General features: G+C 35.8%; 1 protein-coding gene across 5 annotated transcripts in view; it reads left to right on the forward strand.

Moving 5' to 3' along the window:
* The window catches only part of DCC (DCC netrin 1 receptor), a 1,205,330-nt gene that overhangs the window by 937,130 nt on the left and 242,786 nt on the right, over window positions 1-25,414 (forward strand). For all 5 annotated transcript variants that reach the window (XM_002757246.7, XM_008979838.5, XM_035271116.3 and 2 more), the window contains exon 13: window positions 24,651-24,792. In XM_002757246.7, the coding sequence (XP_002757292.2) occupies window positions 24,651-24,792 (142 nt within the window). The remainder of the gene's footprint in view (window positions 1-24,650; window positions 24,793-25,414) is intronic.

Consider the following 25,414-nt stretch of genomic DNA (forward strand, 5'->3'; position numbering starts at 1 on the left):
TTTTTTTAGAACCAAATATTTAAAAAATAAATGTCATGAAGTTACTGAAAATAGTTATTCCACATTTTAATCTTCAGTCTTGTTCCTTATCTCAAAATTTTGCACATCTACCTTATTTAAATTTCTTTGAGAAGATTTTTGGGTAGGATGAAGGAGCAGGCTCTGGAGTTACTGGGTGTTTTGTTTTTTCCAGTGAGCCACCTCCTGTTTTATTTTTACTGTTGACAACCTTCTAGTTCAGCTTTGTCTGTGATAGATTTTCTCTGGTATGAAATATTTTTTCTCTTTCTCAAAATCACTATTAATGAATTTATTGAAAATGGAACAACCTGATAATTTTGGTTCTGAATGTAACCATTATAAAAATTTTCTAAATCATCTTAGCTAAAATATCTAAAATATCCAAAATACCCTTGAAACTTCTGTTTTCTCACTTAAAACCTGAAAAGGTTGGACAAGATAAAGAATAAAAAACATTCTAGTAGGGTAAAGTATATGAAATCACCATTTTTGTAGGTAAAAACCAGTTGATTATTGACCATTTCATATGATCTACCTTAAGAGGTTAACTCTCTTGTGATTTCATATTAAATACTGGTATGTATGTATATAGAGAAAAAGTAATAGTGTGCAGTCTTCTCTATGAATAACATCTCCTCAGAAGAGGCTGAGATGCCAGCCAAATGTTATGAATTCTTTTGGAATAAGTAGGCATTATTTTGGAAGATGCTCAGAATCTTGAAATTGTAATTTAATAAAAGATCTGTTTTTTAAATATTTACAGCATATTGCAGTATGTGAGCATTACTGTGTAATTAAAACAGTGTATGTGAGAATTAAATATAGCTACAAAGCAGTATTATTTGCCATCAACCTTCCATTTTTTAAATATATTTTCATGATCCTAATAGTTATGCAGGTACCAATAAACTAAGCCTAGGCTTAAGGTATTATTTAACAATTTCTTTCTAACTAAATTTGACATGTCATGTAACTCTTTTCTGGTTTTAATAGACATTTTGACTAATTATATAAGGTCAACACACATGCATAAAATATATTGTATGACTGTCTGAGTTTTAGTTTTTCATCCATAAATATTTCTTATTGCTAAGAAATACAGAAGGTAAAAATGCTGAATGAGAAATAGGCCCTGCTCCAAGGAATTGAAATTTTTAGGTACTGTTCAGTCTAAACTTGTCCCTTTGTAACTTCTGGACTTGTGTCCTTTTGTTAGCAAACTGACTTCATATTCCTTTAGGATAAGTGCTGGAGCTGGCTGGGACTGGCTCATATGAGCCAATTGTTAAATATTCAGGAATTTTGCAAGGCAGTTGCTAAACAGTTATGAGCATGCAGTTGGCCGTGATGAAAGTATTTGCCCTATAGAAATTAGCAGATGCTATTTATGGGGGATTTTTTTTTTTTTTTTTTTTTTTTTTTTTTTGCCTGAAAGCAACTTTGCCAGTATACTGCCAGAATTCACCAGGCTGGCAGTTGCAGTAGAATTCTCAGAAAGAGATATATGATTATTATACATAGACAGAATTTTAAAATCTTATACACAGCTACGCTGGGGTAGGACAAAGTGAGGGATCTTGGAAAACTGTGACTTAAGAAAAATAACTTCAAAACTAAGACAAACACGCTTAGTTTAGATAGTAGGTTCAATTTCTCCTTATAGCCTTTTTAGGAATACTGATAACTTCCCAGGGAGAAAGAAATGGGCTTGATTCCACTACTGCAACATACTTCACATTGATAAATATCACATGTAACCCACATGAGAATCCTGTGAGGTTACGATTTTCTGATTGATTTTCTTTCTGTTGTTTTTACTTTTTTCATTTTTTATTCCCACTTTAAGAGCATGGCTAAAAGCACAGGTGTGTCCCATGGTTAGTAAATAGCCAAGTTGGGATTTAAACATAGGGCATGCTGACTGCAAGACTGTCCTGCCTCTACCACACTAGGTTTTCCGGGCAAGAGCATCTGATAAATAGGGCCAATGATTTTGAGTGTCATCTCCTTTTCTATCCCTTAGCATCTTCCTTGCACCAGATTAGCTAGCTCATACAGAAGAGGCAAGAAGGTTTCTTGGAGAAAGTTTCTGAAGTCAAGATTTAGAAAATTAATGATTTGTATAATCCGTACGCAAAGAACCAATCTCAACTTTGCCTTCGTGTTCTCATTTGCAAAATAACTATGGTAAGGAAATGGAATAGAAAATATTTATTTACTATCTGGAATTTATTATACTGAAGTGTTATAGAAGCATAGAACATCAGGATTTAGTCATTTCTGTAGGCTAAAATCTCTCCATACCCTTCCTACTATCCCTCACTTTTCAGACCAATTTTTAAAAATATTAATGTATTTATAAGTGGGGGGCAACAAAGCAAAAAAAAGGAATATGTTTTGTCTCTAATTATAATATAGACAGATGATAGTACTCAGCCTCATGTTATTGAATATGTGCAAAGAGTGAAAAAGACTTCTAATTAAACAAATGCCACTGGGTACAAAATTTAAAGGCCTGCACTAAATGACCCTAGTCATTAATCCTAAAAGAAGAAAATCAATGTGTGTAGAATGTTCTCGGGTGACTTTTGGTCATTTGCTTTTCCCAGGAATTTTCAGTCACTATATCACATAGTCTTTATATGGCTCAATAATGAACAAAGGAAAAAAAGGAGACATAAAAGAAGGAATCAGTAAGTCAGCATTGACCTAATTATTAAAAAGTGAATGCTCTTACAAGTAACCTGCAGGCAACTCAGGAGTGAGGAAATGTTTTTGTTCAAGCGTTTTAATATGTCTTATGAATCATAAAGCTTAAAGCAAAATGCATAGTATTCAGCCATAATTGAAGAATAAAGTAAACCCTGAATTTTAGATTAAAAATGTTTACCTGTAGGTTGGCTTTAACATGATAAAATAGGATAGACAAGACAAAGGTTACATTCTGATTGGCTATAAACAATAGCATTCTGTTCTATTCCAGGAAAGAAAGGAGGACTCATTTTCTTCATTTTTTTCCTTCCTTTATTTACCCCGCCCCCCCACACACACACATGTCTTTTCTGATAATTTTCTGGCTCAGAGTCTTTGATTATAACATTGATATAGAAAGGACACATTTACTGATTTGATCTATATTATTTAAAATATGTTTTCATAATATTTCAATGTAATTTACAAAGCAAAGATAATAGATAATATGTAGAAATAAAAACTTAAAGTAGAAAATCAAAAGACAGCCTTTGTTTTATGCTATTTCATTGTTCATTGAGGCTTCCTTCAGAGCAAAACAAAGGTATCCAGGTCTGCCTAACTTCCACATTTCTATAAGAAGGAAAATTAAAACAGGCCAGGATTACAATTGTATATAATTAATGCATGTGAGAAAATGTATATATTTCCCATCTGCAATTTTCCAAAAACAAAGAACATGTGTCATGATTATCACTTGTTTTTCATTTACTCAAATTAACATATTTTGTGAACTCCAATATGACTTTGTCAATGCTAATTATAGACTTACCTTGCTTCATAAGATACAGTGGCAAAGTTTATGGGTTTAAGTTCTGGAGCTAAGAAGCACTAATCAAATAATCAAACAGATCAATGGAAACTTTGAACTGTGATAAGCACTATGATGAAAAGTACACAGGCTATGAATATACTCCATATATTCTCATTTTATTTTCTTGGACTTGAGCAAATACATAAGCATATAAATTGTTATTTTCCCAAGACCTTCCATGAACTTTATGCTAAGTTTAATCATTCATTTGTATGTGGCATTTTACTAATCCCTACCTGCTTCTCCTCAACCCTCTGAAAGAACATCCTGTGTAGGCTAGACCCGTGTTTTGCCGTATAGTTCTGTTATGTAAGAATTGCAGAAATGATTGAGATTGCAGCCTCCAGGAATTTCCCCAAGGACTTTCTTTGTTCTTTTAAGCAACTTGAACATAGATATGGTTTGGCTGTGTCCTCACCCAGATCTCATCTTGAATTGTATCTCCCACAATCCCACATGTTGTAGGAGGAACCTAGTGGGAGGTAAATGAGTCACGGGGGTGGGTCTTTCCTGTGCTGATGGTTTTAAAATGAGACTGTCTCTGCACAAGCTCTTTTCTCTTGTCTGCCACCATGTGAGATGTGCCTTTCACCTTCTGTAATGATTGTGAGGCCTCCCAGCTGCACAAAACTGTAAATCCAATTTTTTTTCTTTTGTAAATTGCCCAGTCTCAAGTATGTCTTTATCAGCAGTGTGAAAATGGACTAATAGAGTAAATTGGTATTGGGAGTGGGGCACTGCTGAAAAGATACCGAAAAATGTGGAAGGAGCTTTGGAACTGGGTAACAGAAAGAGGTTGGAACAGTTTGGAAAGCTCAGAAGAAGACAGGAAAAATGGGAAAGTTTGGAACTCCCTAGAGACTTATTGAATGGCTTTGACCAAAATGCTGATGATGACATGGACAATGAAATCCAGACTGAGGTGGTCTCAGATGGTGATGAGGGACTTGTTGGGAACTGGATCAAAGGTGACTCTTGTTATGTTTTATCAAAGAGAATGGCAGCATTTTGCCCCTTCCCTAGAGATTTGTAGAACTTTGAATTTGAGAGAGATGATTTAGGGTGTCTGGTGGAAGAAATTTCTAAGCTATGAAGCACTCAAGAGGTGACATCCGTGCTCTTAAAGTCATTCAGTTTTAGAGGGGAAACAGAACATAAAAGTCTGGAAAATTTGCAGCCTAACAATTTGATAGAAAAGAAAATTCTATTTTCTGAGAACTTCAAGTTGGCTGCAGAAATTTGCATAACAAGGAGCCGAATGTTAATTCCCAAGAAAATCGGGAAAATGTTACCAGGGCACATCAGATACCACTGTATCAGCCACTCCCATTATAGGCCCAAGGGTTTAGGAGGAAAAAATGGTTTTGTGGGCTGGGCCTGGGGTCCCTCTGCTGTGTGCAGTGGCAGCTGCTCCCATTATAGGCCCAAGGGTTTAGGAGGAAAAAAAGGTTTTGTGGGCTGGGCCTGGGGTCTCTCTACTGTGTGCACTCTAAGGACTTGGTGCACTGTGTCCCATCCACTCCAGGTATGACTAAAAGGGGCCAAGGTACAGCTCAGGCTGTTGCTTCAAAGGATGGAAGCCCAAAATCTTGGCAGAGTCTGCATTTCTAAGCCAGGGAGTACACAGAAGTCAAGAATTAAGGTTTGGGAACCTCTGCCGAGATTTCAGAAGATGTATGGAAATACCTGGATGCCCAGGAAGAAGTTTGCTGTAGGGGCAGGACCCTCATGGAGAACCTCTGCTAGGGTAGTGCAGAAAGGAAATGTGACGTCTGAGTCCCCCCATAGAGTCCCTGCTGGGGCACTGCCTAGTGTTGCTGTGAGAAGAGGGCCACTGTCCTCCAGACCCCTGAATGGTAGATCCGCTGACAGCCTGCACCATGCACCTGGAAAAGCCACAAATACTCAATGCCAGCCAGTGAAAGGATCCAAGAAGGAGGCTGTACCCTACAGCTCTTGGGCTGAGCTGCCCAAGACCATGGGGGCCAACTTCTTACATCAGCATGACCTGGTTGGGAGACATGGAGTCAAAGGAGATCATTTTGGCACTTTAAGATTTGACTGCACCTCTCAATTTCGAACTTGCATGGGGCCTGTAGCCCCTTTATCTTGGCCAATTTCTTCCATTTGGAATGGCTGTATTTACCCAATGCCTGTACCCTCATTGTATCTAGGAAGTAACTAACTTGCTTTTGATTTTACAGGCTCATAGGCAGAAGGGGTTTGCCTTGTCTCGAATGAGACTTTGGACTGTGGACTTTTGAGTTAATGCTGAAGTGAGTTAAGACTTTGGGGGACTGTTGGGAAGGAAGGCACAATTAGTTTTGAAATGCAAGAGCATGAGATTTTGAGGGGGCCAGGGGCAGAATGATATGGCTTGGCTGGTTCCCACCCAAATCTCATCTTGAATTGTAACTCCCACAATCCCCACATGTTGTGGGAGGAAGCTGGTGGGAAGTGATTGAACTATGAGGGCAGGTCTTTCCTGTGCTGTTCTATTGATAGTGAGTGTGATAGATAGTGATGGTATTAAAAGTGGCGTTTCCCTGCACAAGCTCTCTTCTCTTATTGGCCATCATGTGAGACATTCTTTTCACCTTCTGCCATGATTGTGAGGCCTCCCAGTGATTTGGAACTGTAAGTCTAGTAAACTTTTTTCTTTATTAAATTGCCCAGTCTCAAGTATGTCTTTATCAGCAGCTTGAAAATGAACTAATACCCAAGTGCATTAGCCCCTAATTGTGCCTAGCTTTCTAAATGTCCTCATAGGCACGACTGGATGCAGTGGAGTGGAATGTATTGCTCTGTATCTTCTTCCTTCTTCTAGAGGCCCTAGTTAGCCCAGTGTGTCGCCATTGGTATCTCAAAATATTTGTGAGTACTACACGTACAGTGCATCCTACCTATGATGAAGGAAAACAACAGACTGGATTTAGGTTCCCTCTGGAAAGTACCTCCCTTTTATGGCAAGACTCATAAATGTAGGGGTGTTTCCAAGTCTACAGAAATATTTAGGATTGCCTTAAATAAAGTGTCTATCTGGAGTCTTCCACATAGATATAACAAGATTGGCAATGTATTGAGAATTTGAAGTTAAGTGATGGACATATTGGTATTCCTAATACTATTGTGGGTTTTTTTTTTTTTGGTGCTGAAATTATCCTGTTGTAACATCTTCACATATGGTACTTAATTTACGTGCCATACCGTTTACCCATTTAAAATTATGCAACCATCACCACATTAATTTTTTAACATTTTGTTACCCCAAAAAGAAATTCTGTATTCTTTAGCATTCACCTCTCATCTTCCAGTTCCTCCCCAAACCCATCATAGGCAATCTCCCATCAACTTTCTGTCTTTGTATATTTGCCTATTATATGCATTTTATATAAATGGCACTATACACTGTGTGATCTTTTGTGATTGGCTTCTTCCAGTTGAGATAATTTTTCAAGGTTCATCCATATTGTAGCATATATCAGTACTTCATTCCTTTTTATGGCTAAATTGTTCCATTGTATGGATATACTGCATTTTGTTGACTCATTCGTCAGATAATGGGCATTTGGACTGTGTTCACTTTTTCTGGCTATTGTGAATAATGTTGCTATGAACATTTGTAAATAAGTTTTTATGTAGATAAAGTTTTATGTAGAGAAGTTTTCAATTCTCTTGGGTGTATACTTGGGAAGAAACTGCTGGGTCATATTTAATTCTATTTTTAACTTGTTGAGGAACTGCCAAACTATTTTTTAGAAAGGCAACATCGATTTACATTTTCACCATCCAATTGTATGAAGATTCCATTTTTTTCACATCCTTGCTAATATTATTATCTGTTTTTAAATCACAGTCATCATAGTGGTTGTAAAGTAGTATTTCTTACTATCCTAATTTTGTATCTGTTTGAAATTATTTATAAGAAATATTTTTAAATTATAAATGCTAAATTCTCTTAGTTTGTTTAAAAGTTATTTGCAGAAACATTTTATTTACAACAAAAGAGACTATAAAGAGGTTACTGTAGCCACTACCTCAGTCCATATTTTGAGGTCCTTGATCCTTAAAAAATTATATTGGAATAGCATAGAACTAGATAGGATTTTTTTTTTAGGTTTGAAAGAACTTTTGGTTCTTTGAGCATATGTGCAATCTTAATATGCTACAAACCCCCTCTTGCAATACCACCATGAAAACATGCAGTTATTTGCATACCAGGATGTTTTGTCACTATTGCCTAATTTTAAGGTATATTAGTTAAAAATTGATTTTCTCTTTTAGAAAAACTGTGTTTGGAGCAATTATTTAGATTCTTATTGTGCATAGAAAAGTAATTCAAGGTCTCTTTTTGACAATGACTGTTGACTGGTCTGACATATTCTTGATTAAAGGATCAATAAACCTTTTCATTTCTAAAACATGAATATTTATTAGCGCAGATTAGAAATTTTACCTATTGTCACCTAGGATCTTTTTCCTAATACCTATTATTCTGATGGACAATGTTCTGAGTTACTTCCTCGTCTCCCAGGAAAATGGCAAGTTAGTTACATTAGAATGATCATTGGGCAGTTTTTTCCATGTTGAATAATTTAAGGAAAATCTATTAACATTGCTTAAAATAAAAATCTTTTTAAAATTTTTATTAGTTGGTTTTAATCTCAATTTTAACAGAGTAATTATTTTGGAATAGTTTTATTCCTTTCTTTATAATCTAATGGTGTTCAAGCAGATATAATTTTAAGTAATCAGCCCTAATGCAATCAGTAATTAAAATTATAGCCAACTACAGGTGCTGCTAATTGTTAATCAATTAGATGCAGAACGATTGCATATCTAATTAAAATACTGATTGAAGTATTGATAGTTACCCATACTTTTTTTCAAAAGTAAACTACCTCTAACTGTTCTTAAGTTGGAATAAGTTGTTGATAATATATTTTCAACTACTATTTCACTCATTAACTTATCTGAACTTTAGTGGAGAATAGACTGGCTCTTTCTGTATGTATAAATAAAATTGATACAGTAGATCAGAATTGACCTGACTGGCTGTTGGATGAGTTTGTGAATTTTAATTGGTTTATTTGCATATTAACAGGCAACATTCTGCAGATGGTGGTGTGGGTTCTGAGTATCTGGATTTGGCAAATACTAGAACCATTATATAGGAATGTAACAGTCATTAAACACTGAGAGAATCCTTGGTTTGCCAGGAGGCTGCAGTGGGTATCACTGTCAACCTGCTGATCAGCTTTACAGACATTAATTAGTTCACATATTTATAACAATTTGGTGGTAAAAATATCTGCATGACAAAAAACTATTTGATATTTATTCTTTTTGAAAAATAATTGTTGAAATTTGCAATATAGGCTCAAGTTTAGAAAGGAACAGTTCACCTATACTATTGTAACTAAAAACTATTTTGCAGTTTCTGACCATTGAATCACATGAATAGTAGACAGCTTAGCAATAATAAGCAAAGACTGGGTCATATTATTTGTGTTTCATGATTCATCAAATCCTAATCATTCTAATTTAGAGGCATAAATTCTGTATGAAGCCAGAATTTATTTTTGCAAAAGGGGACTGTAATATGGTGTGTCTATTTATCTTAATAGATTTAAATAAACCTGATTTACCAAGAGCATTATAGAATCTTTCATTGGAAAGAATCAATCATGTTCTTCAGGGAGAGAGTTAGGGGTGAATGTGCCTGTTTCAGCACTGTGCCTGGAGTGTAGCAAGCATTAGGGATGTTTATTGAATAAATTTATAAAGTGACTAAATTAGAGTGAGGTTTTTTTGTGGGCATTAATAAAAATGATCATTAACAATCTAAAAAGTTTTTTAATTTCTGTTTTTTAAAACCAGCCATGTAATTTTGAGACTACTCTGCTCTATTGATTATGCATATGCTGTGATGTTTCAGATATATCACCTCTTCTGTCACCTGCCAAAATTCACCTATTAAGCTAAGTAAAAATTTCCAAATATAGACTGGGATAAAGCGAAGAAGCTTTGGAGGAAACAACATCAAAATTTTTTCCGTAAAATGTTCTCTTTTTCAGAAAATGTGAATGGGTTTAGATTTGTGTGCTTAAGGAGAGTACTGAAAATCTGAACAAATACCACTTTGATTCAAAGTAACAGAAATGAAAAACACAAAGATAGGTATTTTATTCTCTTTTGTTGCCTCATATGCTATTTGTGAAAGCACTGTATATAACACTGTTTTTAACCCAGCAATTCCATTGTCACCTGAACATTTATAGTTTGGATGTAAAGTGTAAATAGTAAATCATACTATTGGTCTATCATCTGGCATTACCTGAAGATTGAAACTGGGGAGAAAAAAATCCATTTACCTCATCCCTGGTAGGAATATTTGTCAGGATGCCTGAAATCTTCATTTCCAACAGGAGAAAACCACGAAACACTGGTGGTTCTGAAAGCAGCCTGCTGTTAACATGAGTTATGTGAATCTGACCTATAATCTTACCTGACATTTGGAACTCAAATATTTTTCCTTATTTCTCCAACACAATTAAAATATTTAGTCTCACTTCATTTTATGAGACATAAATAGCTATGTAAGTACTCTGTAATTACTGTACATTGTAACAAATGACCTCATAAATACATTGTAATGTCCCATGTAATTACATGGTAAATTGTGTCTTTGAGATGGCTGCTCTGAGATTGAAAGCCTGCTGGTTTCAGAGATTAATTACTTAGGGCTAATTTGACAGTTTGCTTGAAGATATGCCTCTGTTAAATAGCAACTTCTGTGGTTTTATAAAAGAAAATATTTCATCACAAGACCTTATTTCCTTATTTACTGTAGACTCAGCTGTATATGTTTATCCCTGAATTATTTCCTTATTTACTATAGACTCAGCTGCATATGTGTATCCCTGAATATTGACCATGCCTGAATTTCGCTGTATATAAAAGCAAAAAAGCAAACGAGGCATGGTTCTGTACAGAAAAAAGTTGATTTGCAATTGTAGTTCTCCCATCAAACACTAGGAATCACTTTATGACAATAATTTTAAAAGTTCTGGATTATTACTTTAAAAAGATGTTGGAGTATAAGCTATTATAAAGATTATGTCAGTTTTCTCTGATTAAGCAATATACAGCCTATCAATGAACGTTTCATTTTTCAAGAGCCCAAGATTTATGTCATGATTATTTTATCATGAATGCATTTTTATGATACCCTGAGACCTCAGTGGTTATTCTTGATAAATGCATTTTATCCTACAGTTGCCATTTTCACATGGCATGACAGTATTTAAATCTTTCTCTTTGACTCCAGATATCTAAATATTTGATGAAATAAACATTTCTCAAGTTGTACTACTCAACTTATTGCTCAAATGGTATCTTAGTTTCCATGTTCCAAAACACGAAGGAAAAAAGAAATAAGTAAACACTGTATTTTCTGCCTTAAATTATATATTGGCCTATTTTCTTGTGCCTTTCAAAGGTACAATTTTATGTATAACTCCCCTGATATATTTCTATTCGAGCATTCTTAGCTCTAGTTCCTACAGCAAAGATATTATATTGCTTTTAGTAGTTTTATTTAGTAGAAATGAATAGTCTGAGAAAGGACCTAGTATTTGAAAGAGTTAATAAGCCCTTCTAAATATCCAGCTTACTTCCAAGGAATGATTTAGGCACTGGAGAATTAAGTCTATTGATACTGACAAATTCTAAAATGTATTACTTGTAAAATCACTTTATCATGAACTCTAGGGAACAACCAAATTGCTTTATTGTAATGGAATTTTTACAAAATGTGAATACTTCCTAGAAATTACATTTCCAGTTTCTAGGCCCTAGAAGAAATAAGCCTGGCTACTAGGCTATGCTTAGAAAACTATCAGATGAAAAAAAAAAATTTGCTATTTTAAATCTAGGAGTTTAAAAAAAGAAGATTCTTGGGACACACCAACCTCACTGCTTTCTTTTCACGTCTATTCTTTTTATCCTTTTGGCCCTTTTTTTCTCCTGTAAGCTGGGCTACAATCTTAAACTTGGGGGTCATTTTCTTAGTTAGTTTTGGAGTATTGGGTTAGTTTTGCTTAGTTAGCCAAGAAAGACCAGCTGGCAGGAAGATTAATTGATTTTTCTTTACTTTTCTTTCCACAATAGAAACCATACATGGTTACATGTCTGAGAACCAACTCAAATAGGTCTGTGGTAATCAGGGAAAAAATGATGTTTCTGTGAGCCAGCCATTCATCTGAATATGGCAAAATTTACTATTAGAAAAAAAAAAAAAGCCCTCAGCTGGGTGTGGTGACTCATGCCTATAATCCCAGCACTTTGGGAGGTGGTTGAGGTGGCAGATAACCTGAGGTTAGGAGTTCAAGACCAGCCTGCCCAACATAGTAAAACCCTGCCTCTACTAAACATACAAAAAATAGCCAGATGTTTTGGTGGGTGCCTGTAATCCTAGCTACTAGAACTGGAGAGGTGAGCTTGTAGTGAACCAAGATTGTGCCACTGCACTCCAGCCTGGGCAACAAGAGCGAAACTCCTTCTCAAACACACACACACACACACACACACACACACACACACAACCACCACCACCAAAAAAAATAAAAACACACTTCTTTACACAATGCTGAATGGTCTTTGAGAGGCAAAAGAATGCTTCTCAGAGATTTGTAATCTAGTTGTTGCAATCAGATTAAGTGTTTATGAAGGCAATCCAGCAACAATGAGAATCACTACTTAATTTATTTATTTTTACGTATGCAAAACCCAAGCATATGAGGCCAAAGTGACTTGATGACTCAATTCTTTGAAAACTTGCTTCACTTTTTAATGTCATTTTGTGTTTCAAAACGGCTGTCCATACTATTCCTACTGCTAATCAGGACAATCATGACATGAAAAAAACTCTCATAAGAGCAAAACTTTGTATTTTGTAGTATTTTCAATTTTCTAAGCCCTTTCTCATTGCTTACCTCTCAGTAACTAGGGAGAGATAGGTATAATCTTGTAACACACACATTTGATGCAGCTATGTATATGATTTCTGCTGTCGCTTAGCAAATTCATGAAAAGCTGAGGGTGAAACAGTATGCTTCCTGCTCATCCATCTTCATATACTCCTTGAATATCTTTTATCGGCAGAACATTATTCTGTCCTTCTCTAAGTGATTCAGAAATGCATGCTACACTTGATCTTAGCCAAAAAGCTAAGAAGCAATAGGAATGCTGCTAGCTGGAACATCTAATAGATTTTCTAAGCCCCACACCAGATATGAAAATTAAGAAGACCTCAAAGAAATGTTTCTGTGCATCTGTGCCTAGGATTTGAGCTTTATTTAACATTTGGAGTTAAATTTTTAAATAAATCACCAGTGTTTTTAAAAAATTTTTTTTCTTTAGTTTCAGGGGTACATGTGCAGGTTTGTTATATAGGTAAATTTGTGTCATAGGGTTTTATTGTACAGATTATTTCGTCACCCCGGTACTAAGCCTCATACTCAGTGGTTATTTTTTTCTGTTCCTCTCCCTCCTCCCACCCTCCACCTCCAAGTAGGCCCTGGTGTCTATTGCCTCCTTTTTGTATCTAGGAATCACTAGTGTTTATGGTATAGAATTGACATGCAAGTTTGGGGTTACAGTTGAATTAACCTCATCACTAGAGAGGAGTCTGCAGGCTACTCTCAGCTATGGTCCACTTTTCTCCTGATGCATCTCTGAGCTTCATATTTAAATAACTCAAGTAGAATTATTTTTTAATATTACTTTGAAAGTGTGCAAAACAGTGGCCTACAAGACTGTCTAATTATTAGTCTCCACTGGGCTCCCTGTGTCTCTGTGAACATAGATTGGGGAATCTCACAAAGAAGGTTTAGAAACCTGTTGGACCCTAATTTACTAGTTCAAGTCCCCTGTGCTTCTACAATAAAGTGGATTGGGTAAGTTATTAGTTACTCCTTTTTTTCCTTATAATTGAGTGTTCTAAGAATTAGATTGAAGGAGCAAAGGAAAGTTAGCATGTCAATTTCCTAAAATCTATTTAAATTTAGCTCAGTTTAGCTAAAAAATATAAAAATGAAATGTAAGAAGTGGAGCATAATTCAGATAACATTTCTTACTGGTGTAAATGATTTTTTAAAAAATCCAAGGTGTGTTGATTGTATACACTTGAAAAAGATATTTGGGATGAGCCGGCATGGAGTTCAGAGCCAAGGGCAGGAGGGCTGTGCCCCTAAACCAGAAGAAGTGAGATGATGAAGGCTATCATTCAAAAAGACTGGTTACAGTATCCAGAGAAGTGGAGTGGTAGAAAGCAGTTATGCGTGATAGGGGAGTCACAAAAGACTGAAGAGACATTTCTGGTTGTGAATCAGAGGGTCAGTAGGTTTTGCTGGTCCAGAGCATGAAAGCAGGCAACGTGTGTAAGTTCGGAAAGGGAAGTATATATTGGAAGGGAAGTCTGCCAGCCTCTGATAGATTCACAGAGGAGACATTCATTGCTGGAGGACTCAGCTTTGCATGACTTGGAGGGACGTGGAAGATTAACAGGGTGGCATTCACTCAGAAACAAGGCAGTGCCCCCACCAGAGGAACCCAGTTACAAGAACTGGGACCCAAATCAAAGCAGATTTGCAGTATTTGATTTGAAGTTAAACCATCTGAGAAATTGTCCCAGGTTGGCCTAGCTTTTTGCATAACCAGTGAAAGTATTTTCCTGGAGTAGGTAAAGGAGGGCTTAAATATCTAGGAAAGAGTTCCACTGGCACTGTTTATGAGAACCAGGGGCTACCAGGGAAATGGTAAAGGTAAGATGGTATTACAACTATATAAATGTATTGATGAAGAAATGTTTGTATCATTTTCAAGTTACTAAATAAAATCACAACAGCTTAGCCTTTATTTTTTAATAAAGCAATGTTTCTTGCTTCAATTTAAGACATGCTCATAAAGTTTTATTTAAAATCAAATATTACTCAATTTGTACTTAACCATACTTTACTATTGCACAAATAGTTACCTCCAACTTTACATAGTAATGTCAGAGTTTTCACTCTGGAAATGTATCACAGTGATACGTTTTGTCTAACTGTTGTCTACATGAACTCACAGATCTCAATTTTAGTATTCTACTCAACTTTCTAATTTCCCTTAATAGGAGAAATTATATATTTATAATGCCAAATTTAAAAATATGTCAAATCAACAAGAATAGTATATAACAGAAGGAAAAAATATAGGCCTTTATTTTACCTTATTGACATTTTATCAAATTCATGCTGGGTTAGTACAATAAGTTTATAGGTTTACATAGTTTATAAAAAGACAAAATTATTAATGAAAATTGTTTACACATGCACATAATAGAGTTTATTAGTAGATTAATTTATGTTTTAGCTTGAAATTCAATTAGATTTTTTTCAGGATCTATAGAAATATTTAACAAGTATTTACATAAATACTGTAAGTTAAATATTAAATGTTATTTTATAATTTTGACGTTATGAATGTAACATTTGTTCTGAATGATGAAATTAGAAAACTGCCCTTTCCAATATCAACCAGAATGAATCCATATGACTAACCTTGTATTCTGCATCCTCTGAGTGTTGCCATTTGTTGAATATCTGGTAGGTAAGTCCAGTGTATATATATATATATTTTCCTTTGGAAAGTGGATTATTTTTCAGAAAACCTTATCCAAGTTAATGTGTTATTATCTACCATGTTACCTATGTCAGAAACCTGTTATTCATGATGACTTGTTCTCCTTTGCATTTGACATTAATAAATCACCAAATCCTGTCAAGTTTACCTCTAAAAATTTATATGGGGTCTCTTATTTTGCTGTATCCCACAATTTCTTCACTACCCATGCCTGAAGGTTCTATTTGCTACAATAAGAAATGTGAATAGTACCCTGCACAGAGGAAGTTGCTCAATAAATATTTATAGAAGTATAGAAGTTACAAAAGTGTTACTAAACAATTTATCTCTCTCAGTGCCCTTTCAATTCACAGTAGAAACAAACGTTCATTTGTTAGGTTAGTGCACAAATAAGTAGGTCCATCTTCAGGGCATCACCACTGTACATAGTCTTGCTTCCTTCCTTCTTGCTCTTTTCCACTTTGGCTTTTTAAAATTCTTCCCACCTGCCACCCTCACCGTCTCTCAATCTCTGAATCCCTCACTTTCACATTCTCTTTTTCTCTTTCCCTTTTGCTCCAAGTTTCCCTTAAAGTAGTTATGATTTACTACATAATTATTATGTGCCAGCACTCTGATGGAACGTTCACACACCCTCATTGTCTCCTTTCATTCATATCATAATCCTACAAGGGAGGGCTTACTATTAGCTCATACTGCTGATGAGAAAACTTAGACTCCAAAGGCTCACATTGCTCATTTGGGGTCACCCATTGACCAGAAACGTAACCAAGAAGGGTGGGAGTGGTGTGACGCTGGAGGCCAGGTGCCTGTTAGTGGCAATATTCTGGCCAATAGACAAATCAAGGTCAGAATTAGAGTAGTGTCAGAGGGAATGTACATAAGTGGGCAGAAAAGAGATTCAATGAAAACAGATTCTTTCTAAGTACTGATGGGCACACTTTAATGAAAATCCTCAGGGTCTCATGGATACTGGGAGCACATTTTACTCTGCAAGCAACTTCCTGTGATATTCAAATCACCAGAAGTCCAAAACTGATTTTAAATTAATTTCAAGATGTGTAGATTCCTGCTGCGTTCCAGCCAAGGCATTCTTATTTGCTGCAAGGACTTTAAGAGTGCCCTCCATAGCTTTCTATGGGAATTCTATCTAGATGAAACCATCTTTTTTTTTTTAAAAAAAAAGGCTTTTTGCTAGAGTAACTGTGTTTGGCAAGGATCGAAATGGGTTCTCTTCACCTGAAGGTCACTCTGGAGAGAGTAAAGCAGAATGCCAGTGTGCAGTGTGAGATGTGGAGTTAAAAATAGAAGCTTATGAAATGTGACTTCTGAGAAAAAATTGGGGTGGGAGCTTATCGACCTTTTTCCTGTTTTCTCATTTACTACTCCTATACATCTACAGTGGAGGAATAAGAAAGCAGTGATGTAATGGATCCCAGGAAAAGGCTACCCCACGTCACTGAATTGGACAGGGGTTTCCCAGGCAGTTGGGAGATTGGCCAGTGACACTTTGTTTTAAATCAGTTAACTCTTTTCCATCAGGTTAATTGGCAAATAAATGATTTTTATGGTGATCAAAGAGAATGTGGAGAAATTAGAGGAAAAGCTAAATTTTGCAGTTCTTCTTTTTTCCCAAATATGAAGAAAAGTGAAATTAATCCTTGATTCAGATAGAACACTACAAGTGATAAGGATTAATTTCTCCCTCTCAAGTAATGAAAGGACCAAAAGTCAAGTCACAGCTACTAGAATTGATTTTTCAAAAGTCAAAGGTCATGTGTTAAGTACTTTTAATAAAAATTATTTCCAGGGTTGCCCATAAAAGCTAGATTGTTTTACAAAAATGTTCCCGTAACAGGAACAGCTTTTGATGGCCTACTAGGGAATGGAAAATGAAGTCTAAACTACTGGCCAGTGATAAAATAGGTCTCGTATTGAAAGTAAGATGCCTTCTACCATTAAATAAGAAAAGAATGCCTGAATACTTTCACTTAACTTGCTAAAACAATAGAATTTGGAGCCTCCAGCTGTGTCATCTACCAAAGAACCTAAGAAGAAAAAAATTAACTACCAGGATCTTTTCAATCTGCTGATACTTGAAATCAATGAGAAAGGACAATAGATGTTAATAAACTTAGCTGCTACCTAAGGATGAGGATGGATGAAACTGATAAAAATCACTTGCAAAGATGAGTAATAACCATTGAGGGGGTTTCCCTCCTGGTGTGTTGAGTGTATAACTGATTATATTAATTAATTGCTGCTTGGCATCAATATTAGGATATTGGCTATGTGGGAATAATTTAATAATTTCACTGGAAAACCTCAAATGTGATAAAGGCAAATTGTCTGTCAAAAACTATTACTCACATAATCATTAGTATAATTAAGTTCTCCAGGCTCACATTTGGTAGACATACTAAGCACAAGTGTTCCCTCTTTTTCAGTATGTACATGGAGATTCAGGTCACTAATTAGACTCAATAGTTGGGGATGGTGGCTCACACCTGTAATCCCAGAACTTTGGGAGGCTGAGTGGGTGAATCCCTTGAGCCTAGGAGTTCAAGACCAGCCTGGACAACAGGACAAGCCCCTCCCTCTACAAAAAATATAAAAAAAATTTAGCCAGGCACATGGTGGCTCATGCCTGTAGTCCAACCTACTTGGGAGGCTGAGTTGGGAGGATCACTTGAGTCTGGGAGGTGTAGGCTGCAGTGAGCCCTGATTGCACCATTGCACTTCAGCCTGGGTAACACAGACCCTGTCTCAAAAAAAAAAAAAAAAAAACAGACTAACAGAAGGTCATTTAGCAAAGTCATAGCAAAATATTAATAGGAAATTAAAAGATTCTAATTCTTGGTCTAAGTTTTAATACCTACATTTGTATTTTCCTTTTCAACTTGAATTTATATTTGACTTTAAAAACAGCTGTAGTCTTCAGAAGGTGGCCCTGTTTGATTTTCCAAAGGCTTTGTTTGGGAAAACTTATTGGATATATTTTAAATAAATAATTTAAATTTGGGTTTTTAAAGAAAATATTTTATAGGAGAACTTAGATGAGTATAATTGCCAAGTAGAGTCCCGGTGATAGCTTATTTTAGTGTGAAATAATTAAAAGGACATAGGCCCCGCAAATGGGAAGTCTTCCAGTGATAAGGCCAGGTGACCTTGGGCCTGTCCTTCATTGAACTGTGCCTCAATTTCCTTCTTTGTAAAGTCATCAATGGTGATAATATCTGCCATTTCACCACTCACCACTAAGATGAGTAGTGAAAGGTAAATATAAACTATGACTATTCATTTGATTCTGGTTTTCTTTATTAGTTTCTAAAACACTTAGAGTAAAGAATATGTCCACACATGTACACTGACATGTATGAATGGTGGCGAAGAAGGAAATAGATAGGCTATGGGTTCTTTGCAGCCAGGGACTATATATTATTATTTTATGCATATTTTATCTCCCAAAGAACTTAGCCAAATGCCTTAAATGAAAACATTAATCCAACCTAATGTCTGTTTAGCATGGCCTGAAAAAGTTTGCAGTTTTTTTTTCTAAATCTCCCTTTCCATTTCATTGTCCTTTATATCCCTTGCTTTATCCACTGAGAGACTACATGACCTTCCCTTGAAGATGCTTTACATTGTCATTATACCTTGAGCTTGTTCTTGATATTTCCTCTGTTTTAAAAACCATTCCCAACCCCTCCGTGAACTCCCAATCACACTTGAAGGATGAGTTCCTTGTAAAGTCCTTCTGATCACATGACATAGAATTAATCTCTGGGACATTTTACTTTGGCACGTTGTTTTTTTATTTTAGTTTCTATGTTTATTTCCCCAGCCTGAAGGGTAAACCATGATTTATTTACATGTTTCCTTAATCCCAAGAATAGTACCTGCTCCACAGTAGGAATGTATCTGATACATGTTGAATGAGTAAAAACTAAATGAATTAGAACTTCCCATAGGATGCAATATGAAGCAGTAAAGAATGTCATCCTTTTGACTCATGTTATCTCAGTTAAAATTCTGCCTCTGTCATTTGCTGGATATACATGTTTAAGTTATTTAACTATTCTTGTCCCAGTTTACCTGATTGTACAAAGGTCATAGCAATAGACCATAACTCACAGGGTCATAATGAGCATAAAACATATAAATAATGTTTTATGTGCTTAAACCATTGCCAGGTTTAAAGTAGGTGCAAAAAAATGTGTTAACAAATAGTAGTTAAGAGTGATGCTGAATTTATCACATATAAAGAATAGTGGATGCGAAGTAAAGGATCTCAGTAGTCCCATAATATTTTGAATATATTCTACCAACTTAATCAGATCAAGTGTATGTAACTAGATTCCTTTGAAATTAATAAGACATGTTTATTATATAATTGCAGTTGATATTCATTATTTGCAGATTTTGTAGTTGCGAATTTGTGTGCTTACTAAAATTTATTTGTAACTCAAATCAACACCTTCAGTGCTTTCATGTTATGCTCTGAGCAGCATAAAATTTGACTTGCCCGATGTCTGTGTTCTTAGCTGAGGATGAACAAAAGAATGCTCTATCTTATTGTTATAGCCCCTATACTGTAAACAAGCACCCTTTTGGGGGTCTATTCTGTGCCACATTTTTTACTTTCTGTGCTATTGGTTGATGATTTTCTATTTAAAATGACCCCAGCCCCAGAGTGGAGTGCTGAAGTGTTGTCCAGTGTTCCTAAGAGCAAGAAGGCTGCAGTCTGCCTTATTTCTGGCATTAAAGTTTAATGTTAATGAGTTGACAATACTGCCATATTAAATAAGGTATTATTAAACAGAAACAAACATTAAAACAAGGTTATGTACCCATCAGTTGACAAAAATGTTGCAAACAGAGGCTCAAAGGAACCTAAACCTATATTTTCTCTAGGAGCAATATTTCAGTATTCTCAAATTCAGTGTTGGGGTGAGGGCAACTGTACAGAAAATAGCAACATGCTCAGCAAGTAAGTTCAAGTTTAGATTATGTTTTTTTCCTCCTCTCAAAGAAACTTACTTATTTGTAGAGCACTAGCTAATTGGTAGTAGATTTGGAAGAAGCAGCTTGGATTTCTGTCTCCCTGGAGAGTCTAGCTCTGCTTCTGCTCCATGATTGAAACAGGGACAGAGAGGCCCTGGACAAATCTGTTATTTGACTTTGGGTCTGGGTTCTTTCTAACAGCCAGCAATTTGTTTCTACCACCTTAAAAAAAAAAAAAAAACAAAAAACTCTGTGTGCTTATTTTAAAAATTAATTTAAATGTGTTTTAGAGTATTACATGTACATTATTTTTAAGTTCAATAATACTAACAAACCTATAACAAAAACAAATAGGCTCCTTTTTTCCCCTCCCCAAACCTTGCCCCCATTAACTAAAGACTGTCTTATGATATTTGTATGGGTTTTTTTCTGACATTTACTTTATGTTTCTCAATAATGTGCTTATTTAGATGTCTCTTAATTTACCAGTTCTAAGTCACTATTTTTAGATATCATCTATTGATTTATTTTTATGTCAGGATTTGGTGTTAACACACTTTCATCCTCTTTTTCTTCCCCAATCTTTTCTCTTTTTTCTACTCCTGCTTCTCCTCCTCTTCCTTCTTTGATCTAGGTGTAATTAAAATAAATGAAATTATAAATCTTGAATTTTCAGTCCCATGCATATATTGGTATTCTAGGGCTGCCATAATAAATATTACAGACGGGGCATCTTAAACAACAGACATTTATTTTCTTACAGGTAGAGAAACTTGAAGTCCAAGGTCAATGTGTAGGCAGACTTGGTTTCTTCTGAGGCCTCGCTCCTTGGCTGAGAGATGGCTGCCTTCTTCTGGTGTCTTCACATGATTTATCTTCATGCATATTTTTGTCCCAATTTTCTCTTATTTTAAGGACAGCAATCATATGAAATTTAAGGCCTACCCTAATGACCTAATTTAAACTTCATTAGCTCCTTAAGGGGCTTATCTCCAAATTCAGTCATGTTCTTCTAAGACACAGGAGTTATAACTTCAACATATGACTCTTGGTAGGCACAATTCTGATAAATATGTATTTTGACAATTGTATACATCTGAGTGACAAACATGAAATCAGTATGCAGATTTCTATCACCCCAAGAAGTCTCCTGGTACCCATTTCCAATCAAAACCCAGAACAACTGCCATAGACTAGTGTAACTTCTAGTGCTGTACATTCGTTTTGCTATTCTTTAACTTCACATAAATGGAATTAAACAGTATGTATGTGTTCTTTGAAGTCTGGTTTTTCATCATATTTAATCTTTTATTATATGAGAATTTTCTTCATTGTCTTCACTATCTGTTTCTTGCATTAGAAATATTTTTTTTCAGATTGCACTCTTTTCCCGGAACTCACCTTTCATTAGCTTCCTGTTAAGGGGAACACAGATAGGTATCTTAGAAACCATGTTTATCTGAAATATCCATATACCATCCTTAGTATATTCTTATACTTGTGTTATATTATCCTTATACTTGCTTATTTGACTAGACAAAGAATTCTAGATTTAAAATCCTAGATTACAATTGTATAAGTAGTGTTCTATTTTTTTCTAATGTTGAGTGTTGTTGAGAAATCTGATGCGATTCTAATTGCTGATCATATTTTATGTGACCTGTGTTTTTTTTCCCCTCCATTCTGGGAAGTTGTTGATTCCCTCCTCACTCCCTGTGAGGCTTTAGTATTTTATAATAGTGTACCTTGAAGTAGACCTTTCTTGCGTTTATTTTGTTTAACTTTCCACAATCCTTTTCAGACTGGAGCTTCAAGTGTTCCCACTTTATAAAGTTTTATTGGGAAAGGGGTCATTTTTTTATCATTTTTGCTAATTTTCTACCTTTGATTTTTCCTCCTTTTTTTATTCTCTCATCTTATCAGTTGGATGTTGAATATTGAGAACCAGATCTCTAATTTGTTACCTTTTCTCTCCAATTTCATGTGATAATTTATTCCCCCTGAATTTTGAGAGATTTCTTTTTAATTCAACTTCCAACTTATGTATTGAATATTTAATTTGTGCAATCAAATTATTTTTGCAATAACATTTTTAAAATCCTTCAATATTCTTGTGTTTTTGTCCTATTGATGGATGGATGATTCATTTGTTAGTTTACCAGGGTATTAATGACATCTTTTTGGATTTCATTCTTTGCGTTACTGATGTTTCCTTCAGGTGCTATTATCTTCTTACCCATTATTTTTTACACTTTCCTTTGTGCTAAGAGCTTTCTCTGATGTCTGGTAGTCTTATAAATTGTCAGTTTACATTAAAATGATGTATAAAAAGCTGATTTTAAAGTGCAAATGTTAGCATATGAGTGGGGCTTATTAAGTAGTGAAATGGGAGAGTTACTTGACCCCACTCACAGGATGTACAACAGGGATGTGGCTCATCTCTTTGGCTTCTGCACCCTCTTATGGGAGAGGGAGCATGCAGACGGGCAGGTGCAGGAGCTGGGGTGAGCATTTTGAAGCTCTGGCCCTATGGTAGCATCTATGGGTGGGTGCCTGTGACTCACAAAACCCCAGTGGGTGTGCTACAGTACTCTTTTAGCTCTGCCATCTATAGATAGCTTAAGTGTTAACCAGCTCAGTGCCCTCTTGGCACTTAGGTTCTTGTCTAGCATCCAGGGAGAATCAGGTCACATGAACAAACTGAAAGATGGTAAATGTGGGGAATTTTATTGCTGGATAGAGGTCTCTCAGTGGGATGGATGGGGAGCTAGGAAGAGGATGGAGTGGGAAGATAATCTTCCCCTGGAGTTTGGTCATTCCATGGCTGATCTCCTCTCTGACCATACTCAGCTGAACTTTTCTCAATGTTCAGATGCTCCTTTTCTTCTTTCCTTCTCTGCTGCACCACTCTTCTGTTCCTCTGTTCTTCTGCTCATCTACTCATTTGCTGTGGAGCCTGGGGTTTGGGATTAATATGGGTACAAGATAGGGGAACATGGTGGGCCAAAAGGCAACATTTGGGTGTGAAAACAAGAATTACTGTTCCCATTTAGGGCTATGGATTTCCAGGCTTGAGGGTGGGGCTTGTTGCCGGAGAATCGCCTTCTTCTAACCAGTATTTCCCTGTCTCCAATTCATATCAGTAGTAGCCTCATTGTTGCAGAACTGCACAGGGATATAACTGCCTTTTCTCTAGGGCAAAGATAATAATTTTCTCTAGAGAAGGATTATTTGATATTCTACCCAAGAAGCATATACTTGGTTGCCATTGCTCTAGTGTCTTATGAAGGAAGAAGACATGGGTAGCTCACATTCTTGATTTAATTATGCTTGCCTACATCCCTATTCTCTTCTGTCTTAATGTCTGAATCTTGGCCTCTGAGTTCACATCCCCAGAAGATAAAGCTACCAAAAACTCCATGGTCAGAGAGGGTTAGTAGCCTGGTTTTGCAGGGTACCTGATCTCAATGACTTTCAGTCCTTCCCTGTTTCTGCACTATGCTTGGAAGTCCTATCTTCCAAGTTAAATAAGTAGCAACAATGTCCTGGTGTCCCTGACTTGTCATGTTTTTGATTGCCTTGTTTTTTCATGCCTTTCTCTTAAGGTCTTTAGTTTTCAGGGTTTCTTCTTTGGCTCAGTCACCCTTTGATATGGTTTGGCTGTGTCCCCACCAAAATCTCATCTTGAATTGTAGCTTCCATAATTCCTACCTGTCATGGGAGGGACTCATTGGTAGGTAATTGAATCACGGGGGCAGATCTGGCCTGTGCTGTTCTCATGATAGTGAATCTGTCTCATGAGATTTGATGGTTATAAAGGGGTGTTCCCCCTACACATACTTCCTTGCCTGCTGCCATGTAAGATATGTATTTGCTCCTCCCATGCCCTCTGTCATGATTGTGAGGCTTCCCAGCTATGTGGAACTGTGAGACCATTAAACCTCTTTTTCTTTATAAATTACCTGGTTTCACATATGTCTTTATTAGTAGTGTGAGAACAGACTAATATTTCATATTTCCCTCCAATTTGCACCTTCCAGATATTAGTTGACATCTATCATGCAATATAGTCTTATTCTCTATTGTTTTATGGCTTTATATCATTTAGAATATTTTACTGTCATTTTAGCAGTGTATGCAAAGGAGAGGTGATAATGCATTCAATCAGTCAAAGGAATTGTGTATTTCTGTTAAAACCAGACAAATAAGAATGCTGTTAGTTTGTGAGAATGAATTTAATTTGTCTTTAAGTGGCAATCGGTAACACTTCTTGCTTCTCTGCTTTCTTCACACTTATGGTTTGGGTTACTTCTTTGACCCTGTCCCATTGTCCTTTCTTTCTTCAATGTTTTAATTTACATCTATTATTTTACAGAGTATCAAAGTTAGCTGGCTGCCTCCTCCATCAGGAACACAAAATGGATTTATTACTGGCTATAAAATTCGACACAGAAAGACGACCCGCAGGGGTGAGATGGAAACTCTGGAGCCAAACAACCTCTGGTACCTATTCACAGGTCAGTGTTCACATGGTGTAGTGTTGCAAGGTTTTGATGAATTAAATGCTTTAGGAGTAAAACATACTCTCACTCCAAAAGAACATTGATTTTTTTTCCTGGCATCCTGGCAGGTGACATCTATCGGCTGGAACAAGAACAACCTTTATATTTTTGACTTTATGTTCTCTATAATGCTTTCAGTGTATGTTTCTCTCTGAATCATCATTTTAATACATGTATCATAAAATGTTTATTCATATTAGTTTCTCAGCATTGCTGATTTGACAAAAGCATCTGTTATAAAAACTTAACATTTTAACCAATAACTTTCAAAAGTCATCTAATGAAATTGTTCTAATTTCAGTCACTTTGATTCCTCCCTACCAATATCCAGGGGTAAGAACAGGTTGAAAACTGAAGAAAAGTGTAGATTGTAAAATAAAGCAAAAGATTATTCTGCTTTCTGCTAACATAAATTAATTCACTTTTGCAGCAATATGGGTAGAATTCAGAGTAAATCAAACTTCTCTGAAAACTAAACCCAGTTTTCATACAAAGAATATTTTTTTAATTTTAAAATAATCATGTATTTTCTTTACCAATTGCGACTTTTAATCCACATCAGTCCAGGTTTTTGGAA

This window comes from Callithrix jacchus, chromosome 13 (genome assembly GCF_049354715.1).
Source record: "Callithrix jacchus isolate 240 chromosome 13, calJac240_pri, whole genome shotgun sequence".
Lineage (NCBI taxonomy): Eukaryota > Metazoa > Chordata > Mammalia > Primates > Cebidae > Callithrix > Callithrix jacchus.